General features: G+C 31.7%; 2 protein-coding genes across 4 annotated transcripts in view; one reads left to right on the forward strand and one right to left on the reverse strand.

Moving 5' to 3' along the window:
• tanc1b (tetratricopeptide repeat, ankyrin repeat and coiled-coil containing 1b) overlaps positions 1-13,835 on the reverse strand; it is a 199,793-nt gene that overhangs the window by 90,874 nt on the left and 95,084 nt on the right. For all 3 annotated transcript variants that reach the window (XM_051119883.1, XM_051119882.1, XM_051119884.1), the window contains exons 5-6: positions 6,871-6,992; positions 3,919-4,087 (exon numbers count right to left, since the gene is read on the reverse strand). In XM_051119883.1, the coding sequence (XP_050975840.1) occupies positions 3,919-4,087; positions 6,871-6,992 (291 nt within the window). The remainder of the gene's footprint in view (positions 1-3,918; positions 4,088-6,870; positions 6,993-13,835) is intronic.
• LOC127171316 (ribonuclease-like 3) lies at positions 12,838-13,734 on the forward strand. The gene is made up of 2 exons (XM_051119890.1): positions 12,838-12,994; positions 13,251-13,734. The coding sequence occupies exon 2, from the start codon at positions 13,254-13,256 to the stop codon at positions 13,677-13,679; it is 426 nt and encodes a 141-aa protein (XP_050975847.1). The 5' UTR covers positions 12,838-12,994; positions 13,251-13,253; the 3' UTR covers positions 13,680-13,734.

Below are 13,835 nucleotides of genomic sequence, written 5' to 3' on the forward strand. Positions count from 1 at the left end.
AATTTTATAAATACTGCACTCACAATATCTAAAATAAAATAAAAAAATAAAATAAAATAAAAAATCTTGGGCTCCCAAACTTTTGATCAATGAAATGATTTGTTGATGATTCTTCACAAACTTCACGAATGAATGAATGAAAAAAATGAATGAAAGAATGAATGAATGCAAAATAAATAAACAAATAAATTTAGCAAAATCTTGGAATGCTGGAAATTATTTTTTGATGATTCTACACAAACTTCAATTTTTAAAAATAATTTTATAAACACTGCACTCACAATATATAAAATATAAAATAAAATTAAATAAAGTAATATCTAAAATAAAATAAAATAAAATAAAATCTTGTGCTTTCAAACATTTGATCAATAAAACTCCATGACTGGATTTTTGGAAATGATTTGTTGATGATCCCTCACAAACTTTATGAATGAATAATTGAGTGAATTAATAAAAAAAAAGGAATGAAAAAAATTAATGAATGAATGAATGAAAGAAAAATAAATAAATAAATTCCACAAAATCTTGGAATGCTGGACATTATTTTTGATGATTCTACACAAACTTCAGTTTTTAAAAATAATTTTATAAACACTGTACTCACAATATATAAAATAAAATAAAATAAATCTTGTGCTTCCTAACATTTGATCAATAAAACTGCATGACTGGATTTTTGGAAATGATTTGTTGATGATTCCTCATAAACTTCATGAATGAATGAAAAATAAAATAAATAAATAAATAAATTCAGCAAAACTTTGGAATGCTGGAAATTATTTTTGATGATTCTACACAAACTTCGATTTTTAAAAATAAGTTTATAAACACTGAACTCACAATATACTAAAAAAAAAAAAAAATGCACTACAGAAATCAATAAAAACACATAAATATATATGTAAACAAACAAACAACTAAAAATGGGCTCTCTTTTTAACCAATTAAACACCATGACTGAATTACTGGAAATTATTTGGACAATTCTTAACTTTAATTTCTAAATATCCTTTTATAGATACTGCACTCACTAACTGATGAAATATACTAGAAACGCACCCACTTCAGTAATCGCTATACTTTTTTTAGGATTGTTTATTTCCATGCTTTTCTAGGCGTTCTTAAAATTCCAGGGTTTTCATGACTGTGGGATCCCATTTAAACATTTCTTCTTCATTGTTTAAAGTGTTGCAAAATCCTCAAGCGCTGTTTTTTTCCGGGTTTAAATAACAGAAAAGCAACCAGATGTTCAATATGGCGTCAGATGTGCGGCGCTCACTGTATATGTGTCTATAAGTGCATCTAAACAGTTTCAGGACTGAATGTTTTTTTTTTTTTTTTCAGCTGATTCTTAACAAACTTCAAAGTCATGAGAGCATTAATCACATCAGCGGGTCACGCAGGCCAAACACGCTGCTCTACATCAACAAACCAGCAGCATCACCCACTGGCAACACGTTCCAGATCTCCTTCAACCCCGTCTGCTGCTCTTTCTCTCATCCTAAAACTTAGACAACAGGCCTAATGGATCAACCACGGCAGGAACAATTTCTATGTAACCCGTTTGCAAAACAACTCTTGCGAGAATGGATTTAACAAACAATTTACACAGAAATTTGTCATGCTTCTTATGTGTACTACATCTGAAGGACAAAATAAACACCTCGGAAGCTAAAGGCGATTAAAAAATTGCTTAGAATTCAGGGTCACCAACTTCATGGTATTAACACATTCTCCAATATTTTCTCAGAAACTAGGACTGCAAGCCTGTAATGTTGCATAATTCATAGAGAAATGTTTAATCTTTCTATCTGCAACCGGGAAAAAATGCAGAGCGGAGCTCAAAATCGACTTTCTGAAGCGGCCAAGCTGCATCAACACCTCATCCTGCGAAACACCCCACGTTTGGATCTACAGGCCAACATGGGCTGTGATTTCAGCTCTCAATCTCTACTAAATGAAGCAGAGATTGTGGAGTAGAGGATGACGGGATGGGGTTTTAATGGGGTGATGGTAATGCAAAACTGCTTAGGTCATATGTTACCTCAAAATCAAAATATAAGCATTGAAATAAATCTAAATAAGCATATTTCCCCCACAAATTCTCATTACCACAGTGTAAAAAAAAAATCGTATTTCCAATAATTTAACGTAAAAAAAATATTTTAATACAATTTTGACCAGTCTGGACACAGTAAGTAAATTTGTTTTAAATTCATTTATATATATATATATATATATATATATATACATATATATATATATTGTAATATTATATTGTATATATATTGTATATTGTAAATATATATATATATATATATATATATATATATATATATATATATATATATATATATATATATATATATAAATGAATTTAAAACGAATTTACTTACTGTGTCCAGACTAGTGTCTTTTTAAAAAAAAAAAAATATATATATATATATATATATATTGTATATATATTGTATATTGTAAAATATATATATATATATATATATATATTTTTTTTTAAAGACACTACTATACTATATACTTACATTTATACTTACATTTATTTATTACAATTTTACAATCAACATTTAACAATAAAAAGTAGATTTTTATGAAAACAGCCTTCAGTTATTAGGTGACAGAAATGCCCAGGTCATATGTTATGCAAAAATCTAAATATAAACATATTTTCCCCACAAATTCTTATTACCATAATGTGGAAAAAAATTTATTCCCATTAATTTAATGTAAAAAACAAGGACAAAAATGGCAACAAAAAAAATCTAATGTAATTACAAAAAAAAAGCATAGTAAAATTTAGATCAATCTGGACATTTTTTTTATTATTAATTTAGTTTACAAAAAAATTACATTTTTGCTCTATATTATTGATTTATTTATTTGTACAATTTTGCAATCAAATTTTTTACACAATAATAAGTAGATATGCTAAAATATAACATCATTTTTTTTTAAGACTTGGGGGCAAAGTATTATTTCTGATTATTATATTTATTTCGTATATATTAATAAAGAAGTGGAAGAACACCAAACTGATATTTGAATATTAATATTTAAATATAAATCTGCTTCATTGTTATTGTTTATATCAACACGATAAATAAATAATTTTTTTTTATTACTGTTTATTAATCAATGATTTTTTTTCATTATTTTCTCAGCAACTAGGGCTACCAGCTTCTAACACTCATTTTTGCTAAATTTAGATATATATTTAAGATTTATATTTATTACTTACACATTAATTGTTTATTTAAAGATTATTTCAATTGTAAAATAAAATTGTAAGTACACGTACAATGGCAATATTTTTGAAATAAATTATGGTAACCTTAATGAAAACTATTAAAATATTATATAATATTTATTTATAAATAATGAATAATATTAATAAAATATTGTGTCCAGACAATATTTATAAATATCATATAAATAAAAGACTATTATAGCTTTAATTAAGATTTAAATAAATCCCTATATATATATATATATATATATATATACGTTAATTTTATTTTGTGTTTTTGCCATTTTTAGTAGTTTTTGTATGTACAATTTTTTATACGATTTTGATAAATTATTTCAGTTTTTGTTTTAGTTATTATCAAGTTAATTAATTAAAATGAGACATGTTTCCTTGGCTATAAGCTGAAATAAAAAGTTGTTGTTTTTGTTTATTTTTATATACTTTTTTTATTTTTATTTTTTTTTATACTTTTATTATTATACGTTTTTATTGTTTTTAGTTTCTGCCTTAATTTTAGTTAACTATAATAGCCCTGGTCCAGACTGGATGATGGTCATTTAACTAGATTTTACAGAACTAAGATTCTTCACATTATGCTAATGAGGATTTGTGGGGAAGATGTGGATTTTAAGGGTGATGTGTGTGTGTCTTACCGATGATGCCGCTGTCTTTGCTCTCGAGGGTGGAGCTGGGGCTGGTGATGGTTCCACAGGCCGGACGACCGCTGTTACTGTTTAAGGTGGAGCAGGGGCTGTCCGTACACGGAGACGCCGTGCTGCTGGTCAGAGTGGAACACGGACTGATTCCCTGATTCACTGGACACTGCAGAGACACAAAAGAGAGATGCTGATGAAGGCTGCTTCAACAGTAATAATCCAAACACTGTTATCTGCAGGGATGTAACGATGCACCTGAGCCAGTTCAACAGAACTATTCTAAAGGCCAGATTTCTGACTGTCTTCAGAGAAGTTTAGGTGGTATTTTCTCTTCATTTTGCCTCTGTACTGTTGCAGTATTGCTGCTGTTCCATAGGCGCCACCTGCTGGCAGAGAGTAAATCTGCGTCTTTTTCAGCCCATCTGCTGTTGTTTCGTTCGTATGTTTTTACGTATTATAGTTTCACAAATCTAAAGTCAGAACATTCTGCTTTCGCTTCAAATTTCACAATTATACAATCTAATTTAAATTAAAAACTGATGTATGCAGCATCTTTATTTGGATTGCAATTAAAACGCAGTGGTTGCCTCTAATTCTAAACAGAAAGAGATGAAGAGATTTCTTTTATGTGTATTATTTATTTATGTGATTTGGAGTTTGTTTTTAAAATGCAATTTAGTTCTATTATTTAACATATTTAAACTTTATTTAAACTTAACATATTAACATATTTAAACTTAACATATTAAAAAAGTGCAGCATTTTGTCTGAGAAATAATAGACAGATACCTTTTCATTTATAATTTGTCTTAAATCTCATTTTGTTAAAATAATTATAAAATGGTATTGCGAAATCAGTATCGTGAATCACCTTGAATTGTGAGTTGGGCGAATCGTTACATCCCTAGTTACCTGTATTATATTGAGTAGTAGAGGAGACACAGGAGAGAGAAAAAAAGCATTGTAACGTAAATGTTGAGTTTAGCGCATAACGGCTAAATCAATCCCAGTGTCTGATGTTTCTCTTCATCCAAATGAAACCCACCAGCAAAAATAAACAGCTAATGAGGTAAAAAACCTTGACATGCCACCAAAGGCAATTTACATGGCCCAAGCCAGAACTTCAACCAAACAGAGGAAAAACACCTAGAAGCGTCAAGATTTCAATAAACTTACTGACATAATGTACAGTTAAAATGCTTCTCTGTGTCATTTCCTGTTTTAAGGGTTTCTTGTCACATGACAACAAAATGGCTTTCTGCATGTTAATTATAATATTAATTTATTAATGTATAAATGGGTCCACATAAGTAGTCTGCAGGTCCACATGCGTGACCAAAATAAGAAATGCGCTGTGAAATTAAGTTCGGAGCGCGCATTTGTGTACCGACATGGTTGACAGCACAATTACCATTTTAGATCGACAAACTATAATACTGTATAAGATTTCTATAAATAAATATATCCAATGATATTATTATCACTATTATTATTATTATTTTTAGATTTAATGAGTCACCATATTACATTAAATTATTAAATTATTATTGAATTATATTAAATTATTAATTTTTTATTATAGGTATAATAATAATATTTATAGCCAAATGATATTTAAATATTCTTATTTAAATATAAAAACAGTTTCTTTGTAATTGACAATACTAAAATTACTATATAAATAATAATTACAGTAATTTATGTAACAAAAACAATATTAATACTAATAATAATTATAAAATATTTAAGTATAACTGATCAAATATAGTATATAAGTACTACTTTTTCAATGTTAGTAATTTTTCTTTATTACAATCTTCAGGTGAAATGTATACTAACTAAACATTTTTTACTTAAATCCCCAAAAATATCAAACATTCTTGCCACATGACAACAAAATGGGTTCCTGCAATTTTAATATTTGAACATAAAACTGCTTCACTGATAATGATAATAATAATAATAATAATAATAATAAATTAAAATAAAATATTATATTAAAAATCAATATAAAAATAGTAAAAATTATTTTATATTAAAATAAAAAATTAATAATAAAAATTATTATTATTACTATTACTATTATTATTATTATTATTATTATGCAATTTTTCCAAGCATTTCACCTTTTATATGTATTTTTGACACTATAAAGACCCACAAAATTTATAAATTATACAAATACATCAATTTCAAAGATTTTGAAAACATGTTCATTAGAATAGAGGAGATTTCATTTCACTGTCTGGGTGAATTTATTTCTGAGCATGTTTTTGAAAAACACAACAGATGCAGACAAAACAAAACTAAATACCATGACATTACTGACTGCTCAACAGCCTGAATTAAGCAGATTGTTTACGCCTTTCTCTCTCAGACCCCAAACACCAGCAGCCCCTCTGAGTCATCGCAGGAACCTCAGTCAGTCAAGGTCACGAAAGCAGATGAAAGTTCCTTTAAAACAAACTTCCAGACGGCAGCCTGATGAAACAGATTAAAGACGTTCACCGAATCCCGACGGACAGCATCGTCCAAGAACACACGACGCAGATCATTACCAACTCTCAAAGACACACATTGTTGCTTCCCTCTTCATGCAATTCCCGCACGCCTTCAAAGCGACGAGCCATTATGATTTATTAAACAAAAGCATCGCACATGAAGGGCGTTCGGACCACAGCCTCAGCCTAATTATCTCATCATCCGAAACCCTGACAGAACCAAACTATTTCTGGAGCAGACCTCAAGTTAACACGACTCAAGTTTCTCGTCGTCGGCTCTGCAGCGCTTCAGAGCGAACGGGAATGACTTACTGTGGTCGCACACAGACACACTCCTCATCGCGTCTCACACTGACAGACGGCAAACACGCGGCTTTAATCCTTGCGGTTTTCCCCCGTCCGTCTCAACGTCTCGCTCTCTCACTCTGGCAGCGGCTGCGGAAAATACCTTTTTTTCATTCTTGTCGTCCATAGGTATGCGCGTGGAGCCCGGGATGCCTTCACCCAGCAAGAACCCCAAGCGTGTCATCAACTCCTGAGTGGCGGGGGAGGGGCCTGGACCGGCCAGCTCTGAAACAGAGAGAGAGAGACGGACGGGTGAATGAGAGAGACAGACCTTAAGGAATCTGCGCAGACACACACCAGTCATTCACAACCATTCTCTGGAAAAGATGTAATGTCATGATTCTGATCTCAAACTGACTCTATTTACTTTCATCAATTATGCATCTCATTCTAATTAAAAAAGAAATATTCATTTTGCTCCGCCTCTGAAACAACTTTCCTTTGCTGATGACATCACAAATGCCTCACATTTTTAACCCCTCCCCCTCCAATCTGATACATTGTTTACAACTGACAATTCGCAAATAGCTTGATTGACAGGCGATCTGACCTGACAAACAAATCAGACAGGAGACCAGATTAACTTAAATTCGAAAAAATGTGTGTATTGATGTCTTTCCATGGTTGAAATAAAACCCTTTATTTATTCATTCAATTTTACAACCAAAATATTCAACAATTAAAAGTAGACTTTTATCAAAACCGCCTTCATTTTATTTATACTAAATATCATATGCTAAAATATGATATCATTTATTTAAGACTTCGGGGCACAATATTATTTCTTATTATTATATTTATTTTGTATATATTCATAATAATAGGAAGAAGAATATCAAACTGATATTTAAATATATTAATATTTAAATATAAATCTGCTTCATTGTTGTTTTTTATATTAACATGATAAATAATTAATATTGTTTAATACTTAATATTGTTTTATTTTTTTCTTCATTATTTTCTCAGCAACTAGGGCTACCAGCCTGCAACATTCATTTTCATTGTTTAAATTTTGATATATTTTTAATATATATATATATATATATATGTGTGTTTATATGTCATGAGGTTCTTAGCAATACATAAGTTTTGATATATTTATGATAGGAAATTTACAAAATATTATTTACTTAATATCCTAATGATTTTTGGCATAAAAGAAAATTTAATCATGTTGACCCATACAATGAATTGCTGGCTATTGCTACAAATATACCCATGCTACTTACGACTGGGTTTGTTGTCCAGTCACGTGTTAATTGTTTATTTAAAGATTATTTAAATTGTAAAATAAAATTGTAAGTATATGCATAATTGCACTATTTTTGGACTAAATTATGCTAATTTTAATGTAAAAATATTAAGAAAAAATTGTTATTTTAGAATCACTAAAAGACTATTATAGTTTTTATTAACATTTAAATAAATCCCTTTTTATTTTTATATGTTCTAATTATCGAATGCCTCACATTTTTAACCCCTCCCCCTCCAATCCGATACATTGTTTACAAGTGACTGTTGGCAAACAGCTTGATTGACAGCCGATCTGAACTTGAAATATTTTTTGTATTGACGTCTTTCCGCAGTTGAAATAAAATATGTTCAGATGTTCATTTATGTTCTTTTCGTGCTTTAAGTAAAGAACAAAACATAATTTTAAAGCTGAGACCTCGTTTCAGACCAGAAGTAACCTGCTCTGTCTTGTCTGTTGGCATGTTGTGAGTTTCCTCTTTGTTCTGCGATACATTATTTACTGCATGAGGACATGATGTGTAGTGTGAGAGTGGCATTGTTCTGTCATTCACTGACAAATAACATCATGTCCTATATTACATTTTCCATTAGGGGTGGACCATCTGACGGCTGATTGATCTTACAAGTTGCCTAAAATCTACTTTTCGAACTCACAATTAGAAATTGTGTCAAAATGTGTTCTATTTAAGTCTGTATGTAAATATATATACATTTTTGTTTGTTAGAAACAAATCCATCATTACAGTTTTTCTCAATTGCTTAAACACATTTCTTGAAATTATGCCTCGCTTTTTCAAAACTCTAAACACAAATCCGTAACTTCTAACTCAATTCCCCCGAACTTACTATATTCAGGTCAAAATGAAGCTCTCCACTCAAAACAATTCAATCTTGCTGAAAAAAACAAACTTTGTTCTCAGACATGACACACAAACCCTCAAAAACACACACACTACAACACAGTTTTACACACTGATGAGATCAATTCAAAACAATACTACGAAAACTGGTAACAAGTGTTGCTTGAAAAAAAAAAAATTCACATGATGAACACAACAAATGTATGCATTTGCAAGTGTTTTAATCCTTAATTTATTGTACTGTAGACAACAAAAATAATTGTTCTGCCCCAGCATCCTGTCTTTGGTCTGGAACAGGCCAAAGAACCTCCTCAACATCACAGACTAAATTGGCCCTGGACAGGCAGCAGTGGTAAAATCCTCTTGCAAGCCTGATCCAACCCTGGCATGCATCAACTAAAATATATGAGACTGCTTGTTTTCTTGCCCTTGCCCTTCCTATTTCTCTTCCATGTTGTTGTCATCATCCTCCTCCTTTGTCTCATCCTCTTTCTCTTTTACCTCCTACTCTTCCTCTTCGAAATTTCACATTACTGTATGCGGGGTTTATGACTGAAAAAGACCCGGATAGGATTCACACTTACAATTTTAGTAGTCGTCTGACAAAAAAAAAATATATATATATATAGATAAAAAAAAAAGAAATAAATAAAACACAAATACATTACAAAGTCACTGTGAAATAGAAAAGAAAAAGAAATAAGAGTAAAGGCGGAAATATAAATTAGAAAGTCCACTGTCAGAATTTGTAACTCTTGTGTTGTCCTCTGTCTGTCTATATGCTTTCTAGTTGAAGGTTCATGAGATGTTGAGATGTACCTTTGAGCTGTTTCAGAGAACTGCTTTATCATTGGTTGATCTGTAGTTTCTACATTAGTGAAAGTCAATATTCACTTGAACAATTCATGGCAAATTTACAAAAGGTCTAATAGAAATGTGTAGAATATGCTTGACAGTTTATGACAACTAGATCAAAAATTTAGCATTTACTGTAAAGACATATTCCATGAGCTAATGACTTGATATTTTGAGGGGTAAGACTATAGCACAGAGAACTATATACATGTAATACATTTTGAGCAACATAACAATAGGAACTGATAATGTAGGAAACCGCAGACAAATCAGTTGCATAATCAGTTGCATGAACATACCAAAGCAAACGCAATTTGTTTTTAAAAAATTAGAAAAATTTTATGATGTGCACAAGTGACTAGATGATGTGGAGGTTGAACAAGTAGTTTTGAGAATTTCATTTCTGATCTGAGAAATGCACCTAACTGTAAGCTGACTTTGGCCCTTTTATCTCCATCGAAGGTTCTGATTGATGTGTGATAAATTTTGACTCCTAGTGTTTCCACTTGGGTAATTGTGTGCTAATTGAGCTCAAACTTTGCAGACTTTAGTGAACAATATTGAATACTAGTGCTTTCTAAATGACCACATGGGGTAAGCACTAAGAAATGTAGGGATTTGTGTGTAGAGTTTTGCAGTAACAGTTCACAAATCTGACTCATGTGTTAAAGTAGGGGAATAGTGTTTATAGTTCAGGGAAATGGGTGTGCTTTTTGAAAAATGGCATTATGGTTTTGAAATTTTAGTTTAAAAGACTGGTTATAGTGTTTTAGCAATCGAGAAAAACTGTAAGGTGTTTTAACTTCAATCTGCCACTTCTGGCCAAAAGCCAGTCCATAAGCCATAATAAAGCTTTCTCCAGTGGAAAAGTCCATCTCACATACACACATACTTGTTTAGAGCTCTTTTGGACTGTTTTGTTTGTAAACACTTGATCTGTGCAGATTTCTCTCTTAATTCAGACCAGACCACTTTTTCCACTTGAAGAGGCGTTATTATGGATTATGGACTCATATTTTGGTCAGAAGCAGCTGTGTAAAGTTAAAAATGCCTCAATTATTGATTTGTTTCATACAAACATACAGATTTTGGCTTCTAAAGATGTTAATTGATGGACTGGAGTGGTGTGGATTACTGTGATTATTGTGATGTTTTTATTAGCCCATAAGGGGTCATTTTTTTGAAATTCAGATTCATAAATCAAAAATGAATTTCAAATGAATTTCCACTGATGTATGGTTTGTTAGGATAGGATATATTCGGCCGAGATACAACTATTTGAAAATCTGGAATCTGATGGTGCAAAAAAATTAAAATATTGATAAAAATCGCCTTTAAAAACAAATATATGATATACAAAAAAACACACTAAACACCATCAAAAGACATCACATATATAAAATAAAATAATACTGGGATGTCAGTAATTAACCTTTTGAAATTCAACATTTAAAAAAAAGTGTTTAATATTGTCTAAATCTACATTAAAATGCAAAACCATTATTAAAAAAACAAACAAAAAAAAAAAACAGTTATGACCGGTACTCTTTGGAGCAAATAGAGTACATCTAAATACATGTATTTATTACACAGCCATAAGGGCATTTAGTGGTTAAACCATGGCATTACATATGAAGATCAAAAGCCTCTAACTTTTCCTCTTTGCACTGTAATTTAAAGATGTTTTCTTAATTTTAACCCTAAAGACTACACTAATCGTAATATAAATAATAAACATATCAAAAAATGTTAAATGATCATTCAGGGATCATAATTATTGCACATATTATTTATTACCAAGAATCTCCTCACAATATTAAAAAAACAGAACTGATATATAGTACAATCATTTAATTGATTTAAAGTTACACATATGGTGTTCGGTCACATATGAGGGCATTTTAATGGCCTATTGGTTGAATATATGAGCAAGGGGGTGAGACTACAATCTGTGACACGTTTCATGTGAGGACCCCTACTGTCATACACTCGACACAACGTCGGAGTGAACGACAGAAAGGGAACGTCTCGGTTACGTACTTCTCAGACTAAACTGTTTCTCAAATATCCCATTCAATCACAGTCAGATAAAAATAAAGTGAACAGGGTTTAGCAGGACATCCACACCGAAAGGTTTTCACATCAAAACCCGCCCAATTGCTCCTCAAATGTAGCCCAAAACTAGCCCAATCTAATTTCGAGAGGGTTTCCCTGTTAAAAATCACGTTCTGGGGGATAAAATACTAATTTTTTTGTTGGGGTTCCCCTGGTAAATTTGTATTTCTGGGGCTAAATATGACGTTATTAGGGTCGTTTCAACCCACGGACATCAAAAAAAAACCCCGCAGCAACAGTGGTAAAATAGCCCAATTCCGCGGGAAAACCGCAGATTTGGCAACACTGGTAATCAAAGGCATAGGAAAACATTCGTGACAGTTTCGTTTTTGTTCTGGATCCCGTGCTCTCACCACCAACTGGACAGAGGTGGGAATTACAGGTACAATTTACAATAGATCACCCTCAGTGTATTCTGTCAAAGTAACGGACGGCCTTCAGATTTTTCCGTCACTGATAAAAAAAAAAATTCTGTCAAATGAGGGACAATTTCCGGTTAACGACCTCTGCCTGTATGTTTCTATGATTCAGTTTCACATTGAGATCAATAAATTATTGATAAACCAACATTTAGGAATGAAATTTTTTTGTGACTGAAAATCACATTTGTGTATTTGGTTCTCAAATGGTGGTGCATCACACGACTGTGGAAAAAAACAAAACAAAACATGTTCTACATATCATTCCACATCTACAATTTTATTATAGCTTTGTGCCACGAATAGACTATTCGGTTTGATCACGTGCTACTTGATCTGACAACGACCAACTTAGATTGACCGTTTGCATCATGACAGGTTATTTCAGATCATTTAAAAATCTAGCTAAAGGAGCTTTTGTGGTAAGCTGGACTTTGAATCATTATTAATGTTTTCCTTTTTAAATATTTGCAAATAACAAATAAGGATGATCGGATTCCCATCAACCAGCTCAACTGGCCAAGGCCATGTTTTCACTTTACAGTGTTCAAAGATCATGTTCGGTTTTCAATAAATACTCCAGTGGTACTGACGGACAACACTGTAAAGTCTAAACTTGCTTTCATCAGGGTTTTCTAAGTATCAGTCATTTCCGTGCTGCTGAATAGTCTAACAGCTTTCAGACAAAAGAACAAAATATTCATTTATCCAGAACAACAAGGTAAGAACTTTAAAACTTTACTCAGGAAGTGTAAGACACACAAGAAATGTGTCTTTAACACAAATACAGGACTGGAACTGTGTATGTACTGTATGAAGAAGTGCACAGCTGGGTTAACGTAACTAAGATGTGTGCAAGTAAAAACACATGAAAGGTTGAGTCATTTATTTTATGAAGTATATTCTTAAAACGTCTAAACTGCTTTAGTAAGTCAAACATCAGCAGAAGGTGTTTTGATGTGTGTGTTGTTCATTAGGTGATGGAGATTCATCAGTCTACTGTGATTCTGCTGCTGCTCTTGAGTGTGTCATCCTTCACTCATGGTCAACCAGCAGATATAATGCGTCGTTATCAAAAATTCCTCAATCAGCATCATGGTCCTTTTGTGAATAGGGAGATGTGTACCAGTGAAATCAGAAACAGAAACATCGTCTCTGAAACTGGTGACTGCAAACCTGTCAACACCTTCATACAAGCAGAAGATCATCAAATTACAGCAGTTTGTGCCAGAAATAATCGACTGAACTCTAACCTGTATAAAAGCAGCACGCCATTTAATGTGGTCACGTGTAGATTAAAAAGTGGGCAGTGGCCAAACTGTGAATATTATAGAGGATCGTTATACACGCGTTACATTGTGTTAGCTTGTGAACGCGGCTTGCCTATACATTATCAAGTCATGTAAGTAAAGTACAGATGACAGGTTGAATAGAGCCTCTTTACAATACTTAAATGCTAATCATTTGTTCACTTCTCCTTTTCTGTTTTTGTTTGTTTCAAGTACAAAAAAAAAAAAAAAAAAAATCAGTGACTCAATCATGAAGCCAAAATAAATGAATAA

Source organism: Labeo rohita, chromosome 9 (genome assembly GCF_022985175.1).
Source record: "Labeo rohita strain BAU-BD-2019 chromosome 9, IGBB_LRoh.1.0, whole genome shotgun sequence".
NCBI lineage: Eukaryota > Metazoa > Chordata > Actinopteri > Cypriniformes > Cyprinidae > Labeo > Labeo rohita.